We start from the raw sequence: 26,659 nt of genomic DNA on the forward strand, positions 1-26,659 counted from the left end.
CATGCCAAATATCTTAGCTCTAGCTCTTACGGTTCTTTAAAAGAAGATTCTTTAAGTTTTTACTATATGCATATAGGGAAAATCAATGACCCCCCGGGGCGGGGCCAATTTTAACCCCAGGGCTTTTATTTGAACAAACTTGGTAGACACTCATTAGAAGATGTTTCATGCCAAATATCTAAGCTCTAGCTCTTAGGGTTGTTTAAAAGAAGATATTTAAAGATTTTTCTTTCGGTTGCCATGGCAACCAGAGTTCTGCATGGAATTAAATTCTTTGAACAATTTTTAAAGGTGACCACCAAAGGAACATTCCTGTGAAGTTTGGATGAAATTGGCTCAGTGGTTTATGAGGAGATGTCATTTAAAGCAAAAGTTTACGGACGGACGACGGACGCCGGACGGACGACGGACGGACGGACGGACGGACGCCGGACGAAAAGCGATCACAAAAGCTCACCCTGTCACTTTGTGACAGGTGAGCTAAAAATTAATAAAATAACAGATTGCTAATGAGATCTGATCTTGATAATGCTAAAGGAAATAAATTTTGAATGTGACAAATAAACATTGTCTTTGTATTTTAAAATTAATTGAACAACTAATCATTATTAATTAATAAGCTTACAAGAATACACATACAATTTAGTAAGAAAAAAAATACAATCTCCTATGCAGTGATCTCCCCTTATCAGTACAATTTGCCAAAACAAGAGCTGTCAGTAGGACAGCAACGCTCGACTATTCTTAGTGCTTGATAGTAAAAAAAATGCTTGATACAGTTACCTCCTCCTGTTAACAGGTTGGGGTCATGATGGTGAACAAGTGTGCAAAGTTTCAAAGCCATATGTCAATGGACTTTGAAAATATTTGAACTATTACAAAAACTTTAACATAAATTCTAAGTCGAAAAAGGGGCATAATTCTGTCAAAATGCTTGATAGAGTTACCTCCTCCTGTTTACAGGTTGGGGTCATGATGTTGAACAAGTGTGCAAAGTTTCAAAGCCATATGTCAATGGACTTTGAAAATATTTGAACTATTACAAAAACTTTAACGTAAATTCTAAGTCGAAAAAGGGACATAATTCTGTCAAAATGCTTGATAGAGTTACCTCCTCCTGTCTACAGGTTGGGGTCATGATGGTGAACAAGTGTGCAAAGTTTCAAAGCCATATATCAATGGACTTTGAAAATATTTGAACTATTACAAAAACTTTAACATAAGTGGTTACGCCGACGCGGACGCTCGCGTGACTGCAATAGCTCTACTTATTCTTATCGAATAGTCGAGCTAAAAAGGTAATCACAGTGAGGAGTTTGTGAAAAATACATTTATATTATCTACTAGTATTTTTCTGAGTTAAAAAGACTTACACAAACACAACAAACACATGATTGAAATTAACCAGATCACTGTTCTTTTTGACTGAAAAATGTACATTTTATACAGATATAAACATTTTTCCTATAGGAGATTCACAAGTCTAAGGCCTTTGTTATTCTATAAAAAACCTGATATTGTATCACAACTTTGATAAATTTGACTGAGCTTTCCGCCCCCATATTCTAAATCTGCTCACGCCACCATCTGGGTAAATTGTCAATCTCACATGTGAGATAACTCCTACATTACTTAATTTAGTCACATCTATAAACATCTGATTGTGTCCCTTTAATTTAGTCTCTGGTAATAAAATTTTCCATTCTTTTTTGGAAGGAGTGGAGGATTCTGAGAGAACTCTGTCATCAACAAGACATCCTGTAACATAACATGAAAAATAACATATTATCTCTTCATGTACACAAGAATTTATACATACATGTATATTTTGCAAATCCTCCTACATTTGTATGGCTCTGATGCATGGAAAGATTTCTGTATGTTAAATATGGATAATCACAGATAGATGATTTTTATGATCGTAAAATACTCAATGATGCATGTTTTACATCATAAGTATCAGCAAAGTAAGTCCATTGACAATTTGTTGTGTTTTAATAACTTTTATAAAATTTTATCTATTTGATTCATATTTGGTATGAAACTTTGCATAAAAAACACAGGTCAAGTTGGATTTCAATTGCAATTCACTGATTTGTAAAAGAATCATTAGCTGAATATAGGTAACTTGCTTTCAGAATGTGTATCCTTCAGCACTATTGCTATTCGTTATCTTTTACAAATTCTCTTTAATAGAAAATGCATTTTTTTCCTATTCCTGCTATATAAGGAAGAAATACAATTACCTTCAACTTTACATGTGTATGGAAAATTTCCCTTGAAATGATTTGTATCAACCTCAACCTGAAAAACATTCAGCGAATATCATACTAAAATACACGGTCAGAACTAACAGGTACTGATTTTGTTGAATTACAAAAAGTATGCTTAACACGTATGCACAGGTTACCGGGGACGATCGAATGAAGTGTATATATATATATGTAAATAGTACCCATGGGTTAGTGAGAATGACTGAAATGAGGCCAAAGGAAGTTCAATAACACCAAAACATAATTAACTGTACTGTGATCATAATATTAATGTAAAGTTAATCATAAGTTGGCCATTCAATCGACCTGACTCTATTAGTATAAAGTGAAATACAAAGGAAATTCATGTCAAAATATTTTACCTGTCTGAACATTTCATCAGGACCTTAACAGTTAAATAATGAAGATTTTCTTTAAAAATTAAAGTTATCATTTAAGATTGATGAATTTATTACATTCTAAAAGAAATAACTAAGACATACATACCATTTGTACGATGCAAGTATGACCAAGTTGAAAAGTACACCACTCTGACCCTGTGGAAAAATAAAATATTGTTAAATACAAAAGTATAATTATTGTTTGCCAATATTGATCTGAGACTAATTAATTTTTTTGGATTTTGTTTTTCAGTGAGTTTTTATTTTTCATACATATTTACCCATTTGTTTTTATTGATGCTTCACTTCTAGATACACTAATCTATAGTTATGGTCCAATGTTCTAGTGGTAAGTATGACCGAATTGTCACCGTGTAGCTGCAAGTTTGAATCTTTGACAAACAAAATTTATTGGATTAATTGTTACAATTGTTGATTGGAGTAATCATTTCTTTATGCAGCATATGGATAATTTGGATATGCTTAATTTCTGACACCTATTTTGTTATTAAATTTGAAACTGAAATTCTAACATCTTATCACTGAGGCAAGTAAAGCTAGTGTTGTGCTGGAAATTTTAAGTTATACATACACTGTTGTGATATACTTTAAATCCATATACTATATGGTTTTTCTTTGGAATCTAATAATTACCAACAAAAAGTTATTAAATATTCAAATTTCGCCTATTAATTTAGCCAGACAATAATTCTTATATGGATTTTACAAACCATGTAATGAAATGATGACTATAATTATTCAATGATTTGTAGACATAATTTCCCTTTCTGTAGACAATTTCCCTATAACAATAACAAATTAATTTTTCGAAATATTATTGTCTCGCCATGTAAAAATATGTTTTTATATGATTTTTTCTCTCTGCTAAATATTGGTTAAAAGATATACAACACTTCGAACTTCCAAAATTCTTTTTAATTTATAAAAATGTAAAAAAAGACCTGTAAGTATGTTCCTTAGGCTTGGGTTAAATCACTGAATTTCAACATGTGACAAAAATCTTTTACTCACTAGAACAACAGTAATACAAGGTTTTCAAAAATGTTAGCACATTACATGGAGACATAAACTTTCAATAAAAAATTATTATACATATAGTTTCAACTTTAATTTTTGCCATGTGTTGAATTTTGAAGAAAGAGACAAAATGAACAAAATATACACACATATATATATTAGAGGAACAAGAAACTCGTTTTCCTATTATATTAAAAGATCTAAATGTAAGGTTTTTTTTTTTTACACATACATGTAGATCAATTCTTATACCACAATAAAGGAAGTTAAGCTTAAATTATAATAGCAGAACATCAGGACACTATAGATAATCTTTGTGCAGAGTTTGCTTAGATTTATGCAAGAGTTAACTGCTGCATCACATTTTAGAGTTACAAAAACAGCCCCATAAAATAAACCGTTAGAGTTATTTATTTACATATTGCAGACAGCCCCTGCTTCATGCTAAAATATACAGGTAATAATTCCATGTCTTCTCTTAATTATAAAACTGCAAAAAAATCACTTATTGCATTATATTTTATCATCTAATCCCTTCAGTGAAAATTGAAAAATGGATAAATACATTGCAACCCACTTCAAGCAAGATACTTACCCCTCTCAAAAAACCCATAAAACCTTGACAAAGACAGACCTCTTCAAAACAACTTTTTTTTTTCCACATCATTTTGTAGAAATATTAGTTCTAAATCAACAAGCTACCTTAATCTATTGTCTATTTCCTTTGTCTTAAAGTCATTTAAATTGTTTACAATACGGCTGGTAATGAAGACATCATAATGTAACGTTGAAGTGGCAAAGAAAGACGAGACACACTTAATTAGTATCGTACCTACCCCGCTGTTTTATTTCACACAGTCACCATTCATTAATACAGTATACAATACTCTTGTAATATCACAATCATTTCACATTTAATGTTTCATCGTAAAAATTGATATATGTGAATTATCACAAGAGTGGGACGTTAAAACCGATTTGGATTACCTGAGTAAAAAAGTGAGGAGGTCTTTACTTTATCAGACTCTTACATAAACTAGTTTGAATGATGAATCAAAATTAAGCTTAAATGCCTTTCAATTTTTATACAAAGGAGATACTAAATAAAAGCCAAGTTGAGGCACATTGGAAAAATGAATATTTATGTTTTTATTTGCACTTTTTTGTTATTTCAGTTGCTTATATAACATTGTCTCAAGCTCCTCAATCTAAAAGCAACTGCTACTTTAAACATTTATATGTGACAGTTTCCAGACCATTTCTGGCATGTCAAACAATTGCAATCAAATGCCAATAGGATGAAAAAAATTCAATTAATAATCAGATTATATTATCCCTTTCCTGAATAATGAAGAACATTAATCTAAAATGTGACTACAAAGTTTTTCATCATTTCAAGGGAGCGTTTAAATAATGTTAAGTTTTTGAAAATATGACCCCCTTTTTGTTGACATTGCATGTCCCACTTAGTTTGAGATTTTATTATTAAGAACTTCTAATAAATTAAAAGAAATTAAGCAATGGTCATTTATAATTAACTACAGCCAGTGTAGCACCAAGAAAATTTGAGAAATACGTTACAAATCATATCGTTTTTAACAATTACAGTGTAAAACAAATGAAATTTTGATTCATTTTATTTACAAATTATTTAGACACAAAATGTGAACTAGCCCACTGATTATTTCATTATTAATGTTAAATATATCTATGAACATGTATCCTTTGTTTACATTCAAATTTAATAAATTGAGTTTTGTACACGCTTTTCCTTAATCCAACATTTGAGACAAATAACATGTGTAATAGTTAATTTAAATATCTTTTTTTTTCCATAGTTTATGTTTCTTTTTTTCTATAATCTTTGACAAATTAAAATTGTGGACATAAATTTCATAAATGCTACAATTTGTGTAGTACAGTAGGGCATAAAAAATCTGAGCCAACATTAACTTTATTTTTCAATTTTAAAACCCTCTTAGGAAGAAGAACCATAATTGAATAGATCAAAATGTTAAACACTCAAATGTTTGGAATGCTTACCAGAATAATTGCAGGTCAGTTAGCCTGTATACACACAGTATAGCCAGCAATTTACAGGTAAGTACTTTAATTTTGAAATCCTTAAAATCAATAAATTAGACAGTTGCAATTTTTAAGCATTTTATATTAGCCCTTAACATCAGGTTTATACAGCCTGTAAATCTGTGAAATTTTTATCTTTCTGTCAGAGAAACTCATGTCAGACATTTTCTGATTGGTAAGCATTGTGTTATAAGTTTAATAAGGGTACATCCACTCTTTCCGGCATTAAGAGTATGGACCCTGTATAATAGTGAGTAAGGAAAGTCAAACACACTTATACAGTAGGAATAATGTAATGACTTTTGTCAATTTTCTTCTCTACTGGCTTTGGCTTTCAACTTCCATGATAAAAATGCTGTTTTATTGTTTAACAATAGTCTTACTTTGTAAAATGGAATTGTTATCCTTTATAATCTTAACTTAACTAATATCACAGGAATTTCAAAATCAAAATACTAAAATTAAAGCTGAGGTTAGAGTATGTCATGTATGTAGTTCAGTATGTCAGCAACAAATGTGCATGTTGGTGGGGCTTGTGCTTGGCTTAAAATGCCACCTATACTGTCAGCAGGCCTGAGCACGGGTAAATCTTTATAGCAACCAGCACTCAATAGAGTTAATTACCTTATTTAAAAAGCTCTCTTATTCACTGTGAAAATATCTTTGGTAAAATCTTATTTCAAGATTCAATCTTGAAAAATATCGCCCATTAATCTCTTTGTTCTCGCTCGTAAAACTTTTATTACAGATAAGAAAAGATAGAACTAAATCAGTGTGCTGTTTTTATGTTTAAAATTTGTTAAAATGCTTGTGAAAATATTTAAATGCAATAATTATAGCCACTCACTGTGAGATTCTCATAAAGTCAAACCGAGAATTTAAAACAAGAAAAATAATAAGTATCCTCCCACTCCCACTCACCCACTGATTTACCTCTAATACTCACTCAATATTCCCAGTTAAAAGACAACTTTTAAATTAAGACTGTTTCAATTTTAGTTAATTCAAAATCTCTCTGCAAAAAAGAGTGAAATATATAGTTTTTAGCAAAGACACTAGGACTCACCCCAATGTATTTAATTTCATTACTACATTTAAAGCTGCACCATCTCCAGATGAGCCAAAATTTTTATACAAAAATCAAACTTTTGAAGATTTTAAGAATAGTTAAGATTTAAGTTATAATTAACATGTCATATGCAATTTATGACTGATTTTGCAGTATTTTTTTTCCATATTCCTACTGTGTGACTAACACAATAAAGGCTATTTTTGCAATTTTTTTTCGGTAATTCAAGACTGGTTGTTATGTTAAAACCTTGATCTTTGGGGTAGCCACCTGGTTGTTGTCCTCTGTAGGTGGAGATGGTGATCATATGTGCCAATATAATTAAAAAATTTCATGAAGTAGTTAAAAAGTTATGAAGAGGACATAAAATTTGAACATATGGCCTCTATGTGTGACCTAGACCTTGGGAGTAGCCATCTCAATATTGTGCTCAACACATCATGTCATTATGGTGAACATTTGTGCTCAACACATCATGGCATTATGGTGAACATTTGTGCAAAGTCATTTTAAAATCTTTTCAGTAGTTTAAAAATTTAGGAGAGGACAGGAAAATTGAACTTTATTATTTGACCTTTAAGTGTGACCTTGATTTTGGGGGTAGCAATCTAAATGTAACTTGGGGCTGGGGCTGGGGCAGGAACCTGGATTTTGTGCTCTGCAGATTGTGTCTTGGTGGGGATCATTTGTGCCAAGTAAGTTAAAACCTTTGAATTGTCAATAAGTTATAGAGCTGACATGAAAACTAGATGTAACCATGTTTTAACATTGGACCTTTCAGTGTGACCCTGACCTTGAGGGTACTGACTTAATTGTTGTGCTCTGTACATGATTTCATAATGGTAATAAATTCTGCTAAGTTCTCCTAAAAACATTGCTGCAGTTTAAATGTTACTTAACTGACAAGAATTGTAGACATTTAACACTTTACCTTTAAGTGTGATCATGAGCTTAGGGGTAGCAACCAAATAATTGCGCTCTGCACATCGTCTCATAAAAGTAATAATTTCTGCCAAATTATTTAAAAACCTTTTCAGTGGTTTAAAAGATATGCAGAGGACATAAAAGTGTTACAGATGGACAGACCGTATGCTAACCACTATAATACAGTGACCACTGCGTTTTTTCCTTATACATATATCATTTTCTAACTCATTCAAACTTTTATAATAATAAAACATAATGAAAATCAATACAAAACAATCAATGTTTATGTTTCAGTTTCAGAAATGTGAATGAGTTAACACATTTACAACTACGGTATGCTCTACACATTATTTTTGCGAATCTATAATGGCATGTGCATCAAATAGACTGTATACACTGTATTAATATCTAATGAGTGGATACTCATTATCATCAGCCCTTTAATTATCTATAATATGTGTTTAACACATGGTTTGATGGAAAATTTTAATTCAAAATGCCAAGTTGAACCATAATTTTGAAATCCACCTTAAATTATTTATTAAAGTCAATAATAAACTCACCAGATGGACATAATTTGCCAGTGTGCCTGTATTCCTGAATTACAGTAGGTCTAGTAGTCTATAATAGAAACATACATTACATCATTATTTTATAGTCAACAATTTCTAAATGTTAGTGTCATCAAATGTTTATCAACTGTAATGCTGCTGAATTTATTTCATTAAATGGTCCTGGTTGGTATTCTGGTTGATTCAATACAAGATTTAGGGAGTTACATATTAAAAGTCTAAAACTCAGCAATAAATCAAATAGAGATGTGACAGCTGGTCAGACTATAAACTTATTACTTTTTACTTTAGTATAAAGGTCTATTAATCACGTGTGAACCAAAGCTTTTCATTTCAATCTGATAAGTGAGAACTGAGAAATAATCATTTTTGCACAAAACATCTTAAATACAAAAACATTAAAATACTAAAAGAAAAGAAAAAGACCCCTCACTTTTTTCAAATCAGAATACATGTTATAGAAAATAATGATATATATAATATGTAATAGTTTCACTATAATAACCTTTTGACATGGTTAAGAACTATTTATAGACTAAGTGACTGACCTTCACCTTGAACAAATCAACTTCATCCCTACCCTAGGGTAAATATCCTTTAATTATGATATACATATATTTATTTTCTTGCAATAAGATAAGTTTGTTACTAAGTAATAACTACATAAAAGTTATCTAAAATAATGATCACTAAATGAGCCGCGCGATGACAGAACCAACATAATGGGTTTGCGACCAGCATGGATCCAGACCAGCCTGCGCATCCACGCAGTCTGATCAGGATCCATGCTGTTCGCTATCAGTTTCTCTACTTGTTATAGGGTTTGTAAACGAACAACATGGATCCTGATCAGACTACGCAGATGCGCAGGCTGGTCTGAATTCATGCTGATAGCAAACGCATTGTCATGACGCTGCTCAAATAAAGACTCTATTAGGAACAGTAGAATAATCTACCGGTATTGTTTGCCTCAGTAAGCAGAACCCTCCCATCAGAATGTGGCAGTCCATTCCAGGTACACCTTCAAAATTTGTCATTATAACAAATATCTATTAAACTTGTTCACAATTTATTGATAATGGAAACAGTAATAACACATTAGCATAGATGATCAAACTGGTGTATAAAATTATGTTCCCTTGATTTTTTTATGGAGTCTTAGAAGTGTTTGGATATGTTTTTTTTCATTTTCTGTATTAACTTTAATAAGTGATGCTATCTGCTGGAAAAAAAACTTCTGCATATATTTTGTTCAATTGGACTAGGTTTAAAAAAAATAAAAGTTTTGACATTAAAAAATCACACCTTAGGAAATATTTCCCAGCCATCTATGATAGTTTGAGCTCGGCCAGGCCGGATAAGGTTCTTTGGATGTCCTCTATTGGTGGAGCTATAACCTGTACATATACAGCCACTCTTTACTGATGCTAGGTCCACTAACTGTAAAATAAAACAACAATATATGCAAGATTTATATTACAAACACACTTTAGCTCCTGGAAGCATTTATCTTATAACCATATGGTATCTCTTTTTACATCATTCATTTTTAAACCTTTGCATTAAAGTGACATTATGCTCATATTTTCATAGTCAAGTTGAGCTGAATTGACTTTATATTTCAAAAGATTGACTGTCACTATGGTGTTTGGCCAACAGTTGAGATTGGAAAATTTTTAAGGATAAAATTATAAATCTGCATAAAATTTAAAAAGACTGCCCCACTCTTTTTTTTACAAACTAAGCGTTATAGGTAAATTCTAATGATATTTACAGAAATTTCGTTTGGATCTGTGTGTTATTTATTGTTTATGCGAACTTAATTATTAAATTAAAAGGAATTATGGCAAAATCTATCACTCCACGTGATTTTGTCAATATAGACAAAGAAGGAAAGAAATCGGTGTTAAACTGCCAATAAACACTGGTTAGGGACTACTTGTATATGCGGCTTTTATGTTTTCACCCTCGATTATATAGCTTACAAAGCCTTTAAAAAGCAACAATAAAAAGCATTTTTATTTATATTTTCAGTTCTTATAATGTTTTCTTTTCATACAATACCGAAATAATATCTCACATACACTAACGCCACATATTTGATCCATATCAGTAAATAAATAATTTGACAAATCGGCGCCAATTCGTAAGTAGCGTAATGACGTCATCCTAAGTAAACAACTCATTCATAAACAAGCTGACGTTATTTCATACATACAAGAATGATAAATGGGGCACTGATGTAAACACAATACGACGTAAGTTTTTATTGTTGAAAACTTGATAAAATAACGTTTTTTCTTATTATTTATTTTGTTTAATAATTTCTATATCTTTGCAACAGTAGGGTGCGAAAATCGAACAGCGTTATACGAAAATCGGCACCGGAAGTTATTTCCGCTTGAAAAAATAACATTAGTGATCTTCCTTATTTTATCGTGATAGAATCGAAATAACATCGGCCTGAGAGGTGTATATCGGCTATTTAACACCGGTTTTGTCGTTTTGATGCGAAAAAATTAACCACTCAGGCCTACGGCCTTCGTGGTCAATTCCTACGCATCAAAACTCCAAACTGGTGTAAAATAGCCATTATACACCTCTCAGGCCGATGTTATTTCTTAAATGAAAACTTATTTTGATCTTCACCCGTTCACTCACTATATACCCTTGGATGGGCATAATGTCACTTTAATTTCTTTTTTTGTAATTTTTCTTTTATTCTTTTAATGTATAAACATTAAACTGCACCAGAACAGGTAATTTACTCTGCTTAACTTTAAAATATGTTTGCAGCTATTTTTAATCATTGTACACAAAATTATTTCTTAAATATTTAACAGTTTAAGTTTCTCTAAAATCACTCGAATCACATCTAGGGTTAGGGTTAAGTGTTATGTTTAGTGTTAAGAGTTAGCATTGGAGAGTTAGGGTTAAGATCATTAAACATGGATTTTACTGCAGACAAATTCTAAAAGTGCTCCATTTACTCTACCCAAAGTAGTTTACCATTGCCACCAGGATAGAGCCAGGCCAGCTGGCACATCTATGCAGTCTGACTAAGACCTAACCTGTTGGTAGTTAAATTTTTGTATTTTGATATTAAAACCCCCCTGTATATTCAAACATACTGATTCAAATCATAAGCAGAACCAATCTTATACACTAGGGCTATATAACGTCATCTATGAAAGGGAGGCAACTCTGTCAAAATATCATATTTTAACTCAAAAGAGTTACAGTTTAGTATTAAATAAAGTAGACTAAATTTGTAAAAAGTTTGGTCTGCTAGAAATAAAGTGACCAATAATTGTTTTTTTAACTATATCTAACAAGAAAGTGTTTATAGCATTGAGCTTTATTACTACTGACAGAACTTATGACTACTTCTTTTTATAATTACAAGTATGTTATCCTACAGAATTTGTATATATAATGTACATCCATTTGCTCAGTTTATTTTTAGATTCAGGGATTTAAATATAAAATCTAAGTAGCAAACAATATAGACTATGAGAATCTTTCACTGGTTGAGGCATTAAAGGGATACACAGGCAAAAAATAATGACAAAAATATAAAAATGACATTGTGTACTGAAATCACACTAAAATGACATTTCTTGAAGTCCCAGCATGAATTTCTGTATAAATTATATATATTTTGGGTTTGAAGCGTAAATGTTTCTATATATGTTGAACGAAATTTAGACGCCAACAGAATCACCGAAAAGTTTAAAAACAAGTCATGTAATTTGAACAAACCCTGGAAGTTACAATAGCTGGTATTGCGGATATTGTATGATTGAAACAAGTCTAAGTAATTGATTTGACATGTTCTTTAACGTTTCCAGAGTACAGAGTGACAACTATTGTGAAATTTTAGCGCTCTAACCTGACCCGCCCTGGTCAAGTTAGGAAAACACCATTTTTTTCTTTATATGGAGAAAAGTTTTGTTCCTTTGACTGTTTAGTGTATTCATTTTGAGGACATTTACAGAATAATGAATGAAAAATTAAAAACTAAGAAAAGAAAATTTTGCCTGTGTCTCCCTTTAACGAGGCTCTGCCAAGTTTCCACTTAACAGTAATCCCAGAGCTAAATATTCTCCTCTGAGACAACAACCGGTGATAGATTTCTTTCTCTTGCACATAACATATCATTATATTTTGGGAAAAAATACTGAAAACTAATATTTTTATCAAACTGTTCTTTTTTATAGTTAAGTATGAATTTAAAATGACAAATCGAGCCGTGTCACGACAAAACCAACATAATGGGTTTGCGACCAGCATGGATCCAGACCAGCCTGCACATCTGTGCAGTCTGATCAGGATCCATGCTGTTCGCTTACAAACCCTATTACAAGTAGGGAAACTGACAGCGAACAGCATGGATCCTGATCAGACTGCGCGGAAGCGCAGGCTGGTCTGGATCCATGCTGGTCGCAAACCCATTATGTTGGTTTTGTCATGACGCGACTCAAATGATGATCCTTAGCATGCAATTCATTCAGAAAATACGCACGTGAATGACATCATATAAAGCAAGAGACTTGCCTTACAAAGAGGTTGTAAGACAGGTTCTTCTAACACTGGTAAACAGTAGAAAATCACGTATGATATGCAAGATTGCATGAATGTACATGCTGGCCTGTTTCTATAACCGTGGCATAGATATTTTATTACCAACTCTACCATTACACTCGTTACCATATCATAACAAGTGTTTACTTATTATATTATGTTTAAACATTAAATTACGCACAAATGTATGTATAAATATAAATTACCTCTTTTTCAGAAACTTTACTCCAGTCTGGGGCTGCATTTCCATACACTCTTAATCTAGCTATACCTCCATCTGTGTAAATATAACATATAATACTAAACTTTTAAAACTGTTGGATTTGAATTTACTTATTATATACCTTGCTGGTAAGCTATTTCTTGGATCCAATGCAGGCAGCTCTTTTCAGTCACAAAGAAGCTTTAAACAGACATTGGGTATGTCTCAGAACATTCTTCTTTTCTGGTGATAAAAACTATTAATTTCTTTTTACGAATCAAAATTTGAAGCATAGATCACTTCCACAACTTAAATCTTACTGTAAGGCCGGAGAAATTCAAGGAAAAAACAGGCACTATCTTCTACTGGTTTGTGAAAAAAACAGGCACTATCTTCTACTGGTTTGTGAAAAAAACAGGCACTATCTTCTACTGGTTTGTTTTTTGTTTGTTTGTTAAAGTTGGAACTAAAGGCTTTCAGAATACATTAGATACACTTACTATCAATGATTGTCAAGGCAGTTTAAATTCATGTTACTTTATATTGAATTGAAGTGTTTTACAAAATATAAATGAAGACTGTTTGGCTAAATATAACAATTAACTATTGAAAACTTGCAAACAAAATTCAATTGTTCAAACTTTAACAAACTTAAATGTGGATTTCAGAACAAAAAAATCAGCAGGCTGCAGTATAGAGCCTGATTAAATTGTCTATATATATACAGCCTCGTCTCATATAACTTCAAACTTTATGGAACCTAAAATGATTCCAACCTTTGCCACCAGTAGAGGTGTCACGGTTAGAAAAAATGCAACCAATTAAACGGCAACCTAATAGCCGTGTTAAACTTTTAACCGGCCATACAATAAAATCCTTAGATTTTCAACATTAACTTTGCTTCTTTAAGACAAGGTATGACATTTTGTTTGTATTTTGTTGTACGCAAAATGATTACAATACATATCCGAGTATGAAGTAACTTCTTTCCGCTAGGGTCGTACCATACTCGATCAGATCGGAAAAAAATACATTGTTGTGTACAACTAGAATACTTAATCTTGTTATAAAAATAAGATAAGGTAATATTTAGAATCAATTTAAAACTTTTTCGCCTGTTTGTCAAATGCTAACCTCAGTTACCAGAATTTTCTAATCTTTTTTGTTTTGTTAAACACCCACTGTACCTGTTTATAAGGATAAACTTGATACCCCTAGCCACCAGTATCTACAGTACATATATGTACAGTCTGTCTAGGCTTTATACCATTGGTTATTCAATCTTTTAACTATGTTTTTTTAAAGTCCTTTGAATGCACTATTCCAAATTCAAAATCAGGGCTAATTCAGTACACAAATTAAGTAGGTTAACAGTTAAACTGGTGGTATAGACAAGTTATACTATCACTGCCAGTACTATATGACATTATATGTACCTGGATATATGTTCAGTCGTATATGAGTATATTTTTTCTTCTTGGTTGATTCAAAGAAGTTATGACAGGAAGTTAGGAAGCCTGGCTGAAGTTGGGTCAGCGATACAATGTAATCCCAATTCTGAAAACATAACATAAAGTAATTGATACAATAACAAGTAACAACAGTATCACTATCAATCAAGGAAAGAATTATGCCTCTACAAAAGAAAAGCTTGTGATCAGCACCTTGCTTTGATTGAATATCAGTTACACATAAGAAATCTTAGGCGTAAACAATAAATGTTCTGTTTAATGGATTAAGTTAAAGGGTATGAATCTATATCTTATGAAATATTTTAATTAAATTTATCAAGAGTAAAACTATATTGGTTCCGTTATTATATGGTTGATTCACAAAAAAGTTGTAACATAAAATGTCTCTGTTAATTTATACACATGAATATTGTACATAAACAGAATAAAATGTTCCGGAACAAAATATTATTTTGCTATTTTAAGTAGGGCTTTATCCGTTTAGCAATGATTTTGTGCATGCGCAATTCACTTTTACGTCACTGAATTACCATATTTATTTTATACAAGCATTTTGGAAGTATACTTTTTTAAAATTCAAACAATAATTTTTGCATCAGCTTTATACACTTTAAGACACACACACATTTTTTTTACCAAAATATATGAAATAACTAAAAACCTGTGATTGGAGCTGTTCCACCATCTTGTAGTCTTCCTCTGTTGCAGCGAGTCCTATCCTCTCTCCTTCCCTCTTTGAATATGCTGAAATAATCATTAACGTCATTACAGAAACAAAAACTCTAGAAAAAAAAAAACCACAAGAAGTTTATCAGTAGTAGAAATTGGAAACCAATAATTTCCTTCTCACTTGAAGGTTTCACTGTGAGATCAATAAATAAATTGGATAAGACCAATAAAAAGTATATGATTGACCAATCTGATTAAAATTTAAATTAAAAACTATGTTTTTCAATTTAGGGTCAGTTTTACAATTAGAATAATCATTCTGGACAAACCAAGTGAGCGAATGATCTGAAATTAGAACACAGGATATTGGTTCAAAATTATATCAAATGGTACATAAATCTGAAAAATACTGTCATGTCAAATGAACCTTGGTAAAGTCCCTTAAATAAATCTTTAAATTGTTTCATAAATATTATCTTTGTTTCATCTATAGGAAAGAAGCAATTACAGAAAAACGACTGATATAAATAGAAATCTTACATTTAGGTAAACATGCTGCCTGTATTGAACATCTAGGTGCGTAGTTACCAGTAAAATATGATGTATCTACATCAACACCTGATATCACACCTGCTACACCTGTTTATAATAAATAGAAAAAAATATGTCCTATTCTGTTTTATCTAAAATGAGGACACAAAACTGTCATACATGTAGCAATAGAACAAATCATTGAGTAAGAAAGGTGCTTGCTAATGAATCAAATTTATCAAAATTAATAGTATTCCAACTAAATTTGCTACCAATGAACTGACATCAATAGAAAACAAGAGCTGTTGAAGAAATGAAGGACAGGGTGCTCTACTATTCTCAGAGCTTGATAGTAAAACAAGAGCCTTGATAATAAAGAATTTCTTAAAGTGACATTATTCCCACCCAAGGGTATATAGTGAGTAGGTGAAAGTCAAAATAAGTTTTCCTTTTGTGATAATTCCTTTCAGTTTTATAGTTAAATTTGCATGCAAGAAAAATAACTCACAGGATCAAAGGAAAGTTTTATAAATATCTACCGGATTTTACTTGTGATGTTTAATTTTATAAAAGTTTATATTGAAGATAGAATTATATTTTATGCTAAAAATTTTTTTTGTATCAACCGTTGGTCAGTCACCGTTAAAACAGTCAATCTTTTGTAATATATTGTCAATTCAGCTTAACTTGATATTGAAAATATGAGCATAATGTCACTTTAAGTTTAATAAGGGCCGTAATTCTGGCAAAATCCATGCTAAAGATTAATTCTGGCAAAATCCATGTTTTTGGCCTTGAACAGTGCTATTATGTTCTCAAACTTAAGTTAGTGAAGTTTCAACCATTCTCTTCAGAAGTTTTAGAGATACCTAGTTTGCATGCAAAGCCTTAACCAAAGCATGATGCAAACAAAAACACCAGCGCCTGGGTGAGTACAATAGCTCTCCCTATTCTTCCAACAGTCAGGCTAAAAATACATGACCATTATAGTTTTTAATTATTTCAGATCCTAAAGATAGAAGGAAAACATATTTCATACTTGTTTAATCAAAAGATGTTTGAATCAATGATAAACAATATACAGTACAGCCTCTGAAGAGAAACTACTGTTATAATTGATTATTGCACTATAGCGGGCTATTCTTGCAGGGATCATTCTTGGGAGCGATTTTCATGCTTACTCGCATAATAATCACGAAAAATTGCATTGAAATTGGTAAAAATAGAGAAATCTCAAGGTATTTTTAAACTGGGATCACTGGTATTTGGTTGGTCAGAAATTGGCACAAAATGTACACTGACTTATAAAAATCTAGAGATTCGTAACAGAGCTCAGAAGAAAAAAAGTTTTAACTAGGAAATGAGACGGTCAAATGCCCATCAGAATATTCTGGGCTTTTGTATAAAATATTAAGTCGTGTCAGATTATACAGGGGACATAAATCTATGATCAGAACTTTTGCATAATAATTGTTCTAGCAATGACTGTCTGGTTCCAATGACTACATACCTAACTGAATAATACACCAGTCATGACCTTCCGTTCTTTTTCTTCTGGTTTCCCAACCATCCATCCACATACCATAGTCTGTTATCTCACCTTCCTTAAATACTGGAGATTCATCCTAGAAAAAAATAATTTATATCTACCTTTTAATTATAGGAGCATATATAATCGATAACTGAAACTTAAAACCCAATGTGGCTTTTAATTGATAAGATTAGTACGCCCCAACCCGCCCTCCCCCATTATATCTTTTTAATAAAGAACTTTGAATTTTAAATAAAAATAAATGCCAACACAAAGAAACTAGAACTATCACTAAATGTGATTAATACCCCCCGCAAGACTGCTTTGGAAATGAGGATGTTACTAGTAACAGAATACCTTGTAAAAGAATTGAAATATAGAGTTATGGTTGTGGGCAATTAAAGATAGTTGTGGTTCTTGTATGTTGCATTTCCTTTCAATGTGGTTGGCCATTGATGAAGTTTTATTGGATTACTCTGTAAGAAGTCCAGAAAGAAAAGGAAAAGGAACAAAGGGCAATAACTCTATAAATACTGAAGATTGAGTTATGGCTATTGTACACTGCACTTCCTCTCATTGCACTTGACCATTGTATGAAGTTGTATTGAATTCCAACTACTAGTTTTCAAGTTATGCACTGGACAAAAAAGTAACAAAAGCAATAACTGTAATTAGTCCAAATAGAGTTAATGTTCTTGTGCACTGCACTTCATCTCACTGCCCTTGACCATTGTATAAAGTTTCATTGAATTCCAACCATTAATTTTCAAGTTATGCACTGGACAATAAAAAGTAACAAAGGGCAAAAACTTTTAAATTAGTCAAAAAAGAGTTATGCTTTCTGTGCACTGCACTTCCTCTCAATATACTTGACCATAGTATGAAATAGTTTTGAATTCCAACTAGTAGTTTTCAAGTTATGCTCTGGACAAGGAAAAGTAACAAAGGGCAGTAACTCTGTAATTTGTCAAAATGGAGTTATAATTCTTGTGCACTGCATTTCCTCTTAATGTGCTTGACAACTGCATGAAGTTGTATTGAATTCCAACCAGTAGTTTTCAAGTTATGCTCCAGACAAGGAAAAGTAACAAAGGGCAATAACTCTGTAATTAGTCAAGATGGAGTTATGGTTCTCATGCACTGCACTTCCTCTCAATGAGCTTGACCATTGTATGAAGTTATATTGAATTCCAACTAGTAGTATTTAAGTTATGCTCCGGACAAAAAAAAGCAATCGAAAAGTAACAAAGGGCAATAACTTTGTAATAAGTCAAAATGGAGTTATGGTTCTTGTGCACTGCACTTCCCCTTATTGTGCTTGGCCATTGTATGAAGTTGTTTTGAATTCCAACCAGTAGTTTTCAAGTTATGCTCCGGACAAGGAAAAGTAACAAAGGGCAGTAACTCTGTAATTAGTCAAAATGGAGTTATGGTTCTCATGCACTGCACTTCCTCTAATTGGCTTGACCATTGTATGAAGTTATATTGAATTCCAACAATTAGTCTTCAAGTTTGAGTCCGGACAAAAGAAAGCAATGGAAAAATAACAAAGGGCAATAACTCTGCAATTACTTTAGATAGAGTTATAGTTCTTGTGCACTGCACTTCCCCTTATTGTGCTTGACAATTGTATGAAGTTGTTTTGAATTACAACCAGTAGTTTTCAAGTAATGCTCCGGACAAGGAAAAGTAACAAAGGGCAGTAACTCTGTAATTAGTCAAAATGGAGTTATGGTTCTTGTACACTGCACTTCCTCTCAATGTGCTTAACCATTGTATGAAGTTATATTGAATTCCAACTATTAGTCTTCAAGTTATAGTCCGGACAAAAGAAAGCAATGGAAAAATAACAAAGGGCAATAACTCTGTTATTACTTGAGATAGAGTTATGGTTCTTGTGCACTGCACTTCCCCTTATTGTGCTTGACAATTGTATGAAGTTGTTTCGAGTTTCAACCAGTAGTTTTAAAGTTATGCTCCGGACAAGGAAAAGTAACAAAGGGCAATAACTCTGTAATTAGTCAAGATAGAGTTATGGTTCTTGTGCACTGCACTTCCTCTCAATGTGCTTGACCATTGTATGAAGTTATATTGAATTCCAACTATTAGTCTTCAAGTTATGCTCCGGACAAGGAAAATGCAACGGACCGCTGGACCGACCGACCGACCAACCGACCGACCGACCAACAACCGACCACCGGGTGACTCCTATATACCCCCCCCAAACTTCGTTTTTGGGGGTATAATTAAACAAGAGGGCCATGATGGCCCTGAGGTCGCTCACCTGTATATAGCCCCCCCCCCCCCCAACGTTGCAGGGCCAATTTAACCCAAGGGCTTTTATTTGCACAAACTTGGTAGACACCCATAAGATGTTTCATGCTAAACATCTAAGCTCTAGCTCATTGGCCTTTTTTAAAAGAAGATTTTTTTCAAGTTTTTACTATACACATATAGTTAAAAACAATGACACCCCTGGGGCCGGGCCAGTTTTGACCCCAGGGCTTTTATTTGAACAAACTTTGTAGACACTTACAAGCAGATGTTTCATGCTTAATATCTAAACTCTAGCTATTTGGGTTTTTTCAAAGAAGATTTTAAGATTTTGCTATACACATATAAAGAAAATCAATGACCCCCAGGGCGGGGCCAATTTTGACCCCAGGTCTTTTATTTGAACAAACTTTGTAGACACTCACTAAAAGATGTTTCATGCTTAATATCTTAACTCTAGCTATTTGGGTTTTTTCAAAGAAGATTTTTTAAGTTTTTGCTATACACATATAAGGAAAATCTATGACCCCCGGGGCGGTGCCAATTTTGACCCCAGGGCTTTTATTTGAACAAACTTGGTAGACACCTATTAGAACATGTTTGATGCTAAATATCTTAGCCATAGCTCTTTGAGTTCTTTAATAGAAGATTTTTTAAGTTTTTACTATATGCATATTGGGAAAATCAATGACCCCCTGGGGCGGGGCCAATTTTGACCCCAGGGCTTTTATTTGAACAAACTTGGTAGACACTTATTAGAACATGTTTCATGCTAAATATCTTAATTAGCTCTAACTCTTTTGGTTCTTTAAAAGAAGATTTTTTAAGTTTTTACTATATGCACATAGGGAAAATCAATGACCCCCTGGGGCGGGGCCAATTTTGACCCCAGGGCTTTTATTTGAACAAACTTAGTAGACACCTATTAGAACATGTTTGATGCTCAATATCTTAGCCATTGCTCTTTGAGTTCTTTAAAAGAAGATTTTTTAAGTTTTTACTATATGCATATAGGGAAAATCAATGACCCCCCGGGGCGGGGCCAATTTTGACCCCAGGGCTTTTATTTGAACAAACTTGGTAGACACCCATTAGAAAATGTTTCATGCTAAATATCTTAGCTCTAGCTCTTTGGGTTCTTTAAAAAGAAGATTTTTTAAGTTTTACTATATGCATATAGGGAAAATCAATGACCCCCCCCGGGGCGGGGCCAATTTTGACCCCAGGGCTTTTATTTGAACAAACTTGGTAGACACCTATTAGAACATGTTTGATGCTCAATATCTTAGCCATAGCTCTTTGAGTTCTTTAAAAGAAGTTTTTACTATATGCATATAGGGAAAATCAATGACCCCCTGGGGCGGGGTCAATTTTGACCCCAGGACTTTTATTTGAACAAATTTGGTAGACACTCACTAGAAGATGTTTCATGCGAAATATCTAGGCTCTAGCTCTTATGGTTTTTTAAAAGAAGATATTTAAAGTTTTTTCTTTCGGTTGCCATGGCAACCAGAGTTCTGCATGGAATTAATTTTCTTTGAACAATTTTTAAAGGTCACAACCGAAGGAACATTCCTGTGAAGTTTGGATGAAATTGGCTAAGTGGTTTATGAGGATATGTCATTTAAAGTTAAAGTTTACGGACGGACGACGGACGGACGCCGGACGAAAAGCGATCACAAAAGCGATCACAAAAGCTCACCCTGTCACTTTGTGACAGGTGAGCTAAAAAAATATTGAAAATTATACTTGATGCATATGCAAGCTGGTTTTGTCTGAAATGGTATTATAATTTGTTATTATGTAGTTCCCAACTATTACAATATTTACTTCCCTTGCCAAAAGTGGCAGCCATTTTTGGGGTCAGTATTCTATGTACATCATGTAATATAATTGACAAAATATGAAAAATTCGTAATATATACATGTAAAAAACTGATATACATGAATTGTCAAATTCTTTTATACAAACATTGTGTATACATGTATATATGCAGCTAAATTTTATTATAGCACCAATATGTAAATTTTTTTTATCAGTTTACATGAAAATGATTGAATTATAAGAGATTTGTATATTATTTTAAGCATAAGATACATCTGGAATGAGGTAATAATTGCTATGTGGAAAGCATGTATATTCCCTAGTTTTTGTATGATAATAGTACCGTATATCACCTTGATTAAGTTTTCTGCTGGAGCAAACCAGTCATCTGTGGCAAACAAAACTTTCCCTCCAACCTAAAAAATAAAGTTGCTTTTAATTAGGTATACATGATATAAAACTCAATTAAATTTTCTTATAATTATAAGTCTACAAAAAACAAGTGACCTGACATATTTGGTAAATACTGACCCCAGGGGCATGAGTTACATCAACTTTGTAGAAGTTAACATTAGGAAATGCTACATGAAAAATATTTAAAATAAGACTCAAATGTGTTTTTTCATCAACACTATATCAACTAAATGACAACTAAAGGTGGGACAAACATTGACCCAAGGGGCATGATTAATACCAGTGTTGTAGTGGGCAAACAGGAAATGCTACATGTACATGTCAAATATCTAAGCTCTATACATTGTAGTTTCACAAAATAAGAGTTAAAAGAGACTATTCCTATACTAAGTGTCTCACGGGCAGGGCCAATATTCACCCAAATAATTATTACCAGTTATGTTGTGGCCCACAAAGTGATGTAACATGCCAAATATAAGTTTTTGGCATTGTAGTTTCACACAATAAGACTCAAATATGTTTCTCCTTTATAAATCAAGTGACCAGAAGGACATAGCCAATATTGAACCCAGGGGCATTAATTATTCATCTTGATTTTGTAAAGGTCAAAAAGGAATTGTTACATGCTAAATGTCTATGCTCTTTGCATATATATGAGAAACAGCTGAAAGCTTCGCATCCAAAATGCTAGTGTCAAAGATTCATCTTACTTTCATTAAAATTTGTGCTATAATTTCTATAAATTAGAATGAGTCATTGATTTTTTATTCATTGTTTGTGTGGAAAATTAGGACTGACTGGCAGTGGTGTATCAAGTTGTAATAGGATTTATGTAACTTAGAGATATAAAGATAAGTAATCATATAAATAAAAGTTATAATTATGTAATAGCACCTGATCTGAAGCAAGATCATTATAGTCAGTGAAGAAAGGTGCTGTGGTTGATGAAGACTGAGGTAATGCTGACATTTTTTTCTATTTCTTTTTAGTCTGAAATAAAAGAAAATTAGTTTTAAAATAATATGTCTTATTTAGCTATACATGCACTTACAATGTAATTACTAATATGAAAAGCGAAACTTAAAAAGATCTTCTTTTGGATACTTGCTATACTTACATTCTTGTTTGCAATTTGAATACAATAGTACTGTCAATATATTTTCTTACATCTGTAAATTATTTATTGAAACTCAAGTCCACAAAGATACAGGAACACAACTCGAGCACCCCAATTAACACCCTGTGGACCATCTTCAAGAAGAAGTGCTCAGACACCATCGATGAGTTTGTGCCATCTAAACTGACATCCACAAGATTCAATCAACCCTGGTGTAATCAACTGATAAGGCGTCTAGCTAGAAAGAAGAAAAGAGCCTACAGGAAAGCCAGAAAATCAAAGAACCAGACAGACTGGGACATTTACAGGAGCATCCAGAAACAGAATCAACAAAAGTGCCGAGAAACCAGGAACGAGTATGATAGGAACATGGTCAGTGAGTCTGGTACCAATAACAAAAAGCTCTACTCGTACGTCAAGAGCATGAAGAGTGACAGCTCAGGCGTTGCACCACTCAAGAAAGATGGCATCAGCCATTCGGATCCATGTGCCAAAGCAGAGATTCTCAACGCCCAATTCTCCTCCGTCTTTACCGAAGAAGGTGTTGAGAGTCTACCGAACATGGGCCCTAACCTTCAAGAAACAGCCCCTCCACTGCAGATCCATGAGAAGGGTGTCAAGAAGCTCCTGGAGAATCTCAACCCACACAAGGCCACTGGACCGGACCAGATCTCATCCAGATTTCTGAGGGAACTGGCTTCAGCCATATCACCAATGCTGACACTCATATTCCAAGCTTCACACGATCAGAGCCAAGTACCAGATGACTGGAAGGGCGCACTAGTCACACCACTATTCAAGAAGGGAGACAAGAGTAAGCCTTCAAACTATCGCCCAGTCTCGCTGACATCCATCTGTTGCAAGATTATGGAGCACATTGTCCATAGCCACGTGATCAGTTTCCTCGATCAGAACAACATCCTCTCAGATATGCAACATGGCTTTCGGAAGAAGAGATCATGCGAGACGCAACTGATCACCACAGTCCAGGACCTTGCAACGGGCCTGAACAACAAACAGCAGATCGACGCCATCTTACTAGATTTCTCCAAGGCGTTTGACAAGGTCCCCCATCGACGTCTCTCGGCCAAGCTTCACCACTATGGGATCAGAGGCAAGACTCTGGGTTGGATCAACAGCTTCCTCTCACACCGTCAACAACAAGTAGTACTCGACGGGAAGACATCCTCTCCAGCACCAGTCACATCAGGCGTCCCGCAAGCACATTCCTAGGGCCTCTCTTGTTTCTAGTCTACATTAAAGACTTGCCGGACAGGGTCTCCTCCACAGCACGCCTCTTCGCAGATGACTGCCTACTATATAGGGCCATCAGCTCTGAGGAAGACAGCATTGCACTACAACAGGATCTTGACCGCCTACAAGATTGGGAGCAAGACTGGTTGATGATGTTCAATCCTGACAAGTGTGAGATGATTCGCATTACCAACAAGCGGAAAGTGATAACTTGGTCCTATGCCATCCATGGCCAAACACTCAAGCAGACGAACAAGGCAAAGTATCTGGGTGTCACACTTGACAATACGCTTTCCTGGAACAGCCATATTGACGCTACTGCAAAGAAGGCGAACACCACCACTGCCTTTCTACGCAGAAACTTATCACACTGTCCACAGAACATCAAGGCGACATGTTACAAAACACTGGTTAGACCTCAGCTTGAGTATGCTTCGTCAGTATGGGACCCACACACTAAGGCCAACATCAGTAAGCTCGAGAACTGCCAACGAAGAGCAGCCAGGTTTTGCACAGGTGATTATTGTCACACCAGCAGCGTTACTGCAATGATGGAAGCTCTAAGCTGGGACACTCTAGAAGCCCGCCGTCAGCAAACCAAAGCAGTGATGATGTACAGAGTCATTAACAGCCTGGTGGATATCCGAGCCCATCACATACTGATCCCTGCTGGAGTACACACCCGAGGCCATGCCAACAAGTACCTACAACCCTTTACCAGTGTCAACTCGTACAAGTACTCGTTCTTTCCTTCTGGGATCCAACTTTGGAACAGCCTACCAGAAGTCGTGATGACAGCCCCATCCCTAGAGGTCTTCAAGACGAGGATAGGTGCGCTGCACGAGTAACTCTGGAGCATGGTGTTTTTAACCTGTTTTTAGCTGCACTTGATGTTCCCTTCACTCATGTAAATAGTCACAATTGTGCGACGATACTCCAGAGGGGCCCAGCACATTACCCGGAAGAAGAAGAAGAGAATGTTGCTGTTTTGAATGCACTAAACATGTTCTTTATTTTTAATCTTATTGAAAAGAAATTGATTATCCTTTATCATTTAATGGCAAAATTGTGTGTCTTGAAGAAGATATTAATTAATATACATTGTAATTAACCCTTTTAACAATAAGTCATTTTTAGTACTTCATGATCCAGTTTTTTGTTGTTGTTTTTTTAAATAATCTACTTATGTGCAAACAAAACGAGACTGAACCATCAAACATCAAAATGATTATTTTGAAAATAGATATTGTTTATTTTTGATAATTACATCTACAAACTGCAATATTAATATAAAATTCCATTTAAACACTATATTTAATATTTTTAGTCACTTTTGCTCACTTTATCTGAAAAGTCACTTCTGTATTTTAGTCATACCCGGTTGGCGGTAGTGACCAATTAACAATTACCACACATCAGTCATGTGGAACATGTGTACACGTGTTACAGGGTGAGAAAAATGTGCAGCCTGATCCCGACATTAACTTGGACCCTCTGAATACCGTACTGCCGTTCTACCGACTGATTTATCTTGCTGCTTACACATCATCTCCCCTAAATAGTGAACAGTTCTGAACCATGACATACATGTACTCTCCTGCTACATGTATATTGCAATTCGTCCTCAGATTTCTAATGGGTACAGAGAACAATGTGAAATTGGAATTGGAGCTTATATTATCACACACCATGTTGGGTGCCAAATGTCACAGGGTGAGAAAATGTGCAGCCTGACCAGGACTCAAACCCAGGACATCATACCGTGGCCCTACCGAATGAGCTACCTGGCCGCTTACACATCATCACACCTAAATAGTGAATAGTTCGAACTGTCACATATACAAGCCACTTCCTTAATGAAAAAAATATATTTCATAATTCATTACTTCATTTTGTACTAATAACTGTTAACATAAGCATTGATATCAAAGCAGAAATTTCAAGGTTTAATGTGTACGAAACTTTTGAGAACGAATTGTTACAATAAATCACTAACAACATTACTAACAACACTGTACACAATTAAAGTTTATACAATGACATGAAATGTTTTTGCAAATTTGTTAATGATCAACATCAATATTTAATATATGTAGAATCTGAGTTTAGTTACGATTATAAATACTATTTCATAATTGGATATTTACATGTTTTATACTTGTCTAATCCCGTCATTAATCCGTACATAAAGGTGGTAAAAATCCCGTATCCCGAATACCGGGACAGTATTGGGAAATTGCAAAGTCCTTCTATGATATCTGGAAAAGAAATATCACCAGTTGGTGTATTTCGAAAAGATAATGTTCATATCCAGTAGTCTCAGAGATGTAGATAACAAAGATAAGCAGCTCCTATACTCCTCTGAAATATCACACATGCCTATAAAAATATAAGAAAATTAGACCCATTATCGCAATTAAGACATAAACATTAATGGATGTA

At 33.7% G+C, this 26,659-nt stretch overlaps 1 protein-coding gene across 1 annotated transcript; it reads right to left on the reverse strand.

Moving 5' to 3' along the window:
- Positions 1 to 541: 541 nt before the first annotated feature.
- LOC132725722 (allantoicase-like) lies at positions 542 to 26,410 on the reverse strand. The gene is made up of 13 exons (XM_060710909.1): positions 26,365 to 26,410; positions 22,741 to 22,836; positions 21,786 to 21,848; positions 17,313 to 17,427; positions 15,812 to 15,910; positions 15,264 to 15,346; positions 14,567 to 14,687; positions 13,135 to 13,205; positions 9,650 to 9,784; positions 8,336 to 8,393; positions 2,760 to 2,809; positions 2,247 to 2,304; positions 542 to 1,758 (listed from the first exon to the last, which is right to left on the reverse strand). Exons 2-13 carry the CDS (start codon positions 22,813 to 22,815, stop codon positions 1,523 to 1,525), a joined length of 1,164 nt encoding a protein of 387 aa, XP_060566892.1. The 5' UTR covers positions 22,816 to 22,836; positions 26,365 to 26,410; the 3' UTR covers positions 542 to 1,522.
- Positions 26,411 to 26,659: the final 249 nt, after the last annotated feature.

The sequence above is a fragment of the Ruditapes philippinarum genome, unplaced genomic scaffold (assembly GCF_026571515.1).
Source record: "Ruditapes philippinarum isolate M1 unplaced genomic scaffold, ASM2657151v2 ctg564_1_1_1_1, whole genome shotgun sequence".
NCBI lineage: Eukaryota > Metazoa > Mollusca > Bivalvia > Venerida > Veneridae > Ruditapes > Ruditapes philippinarum.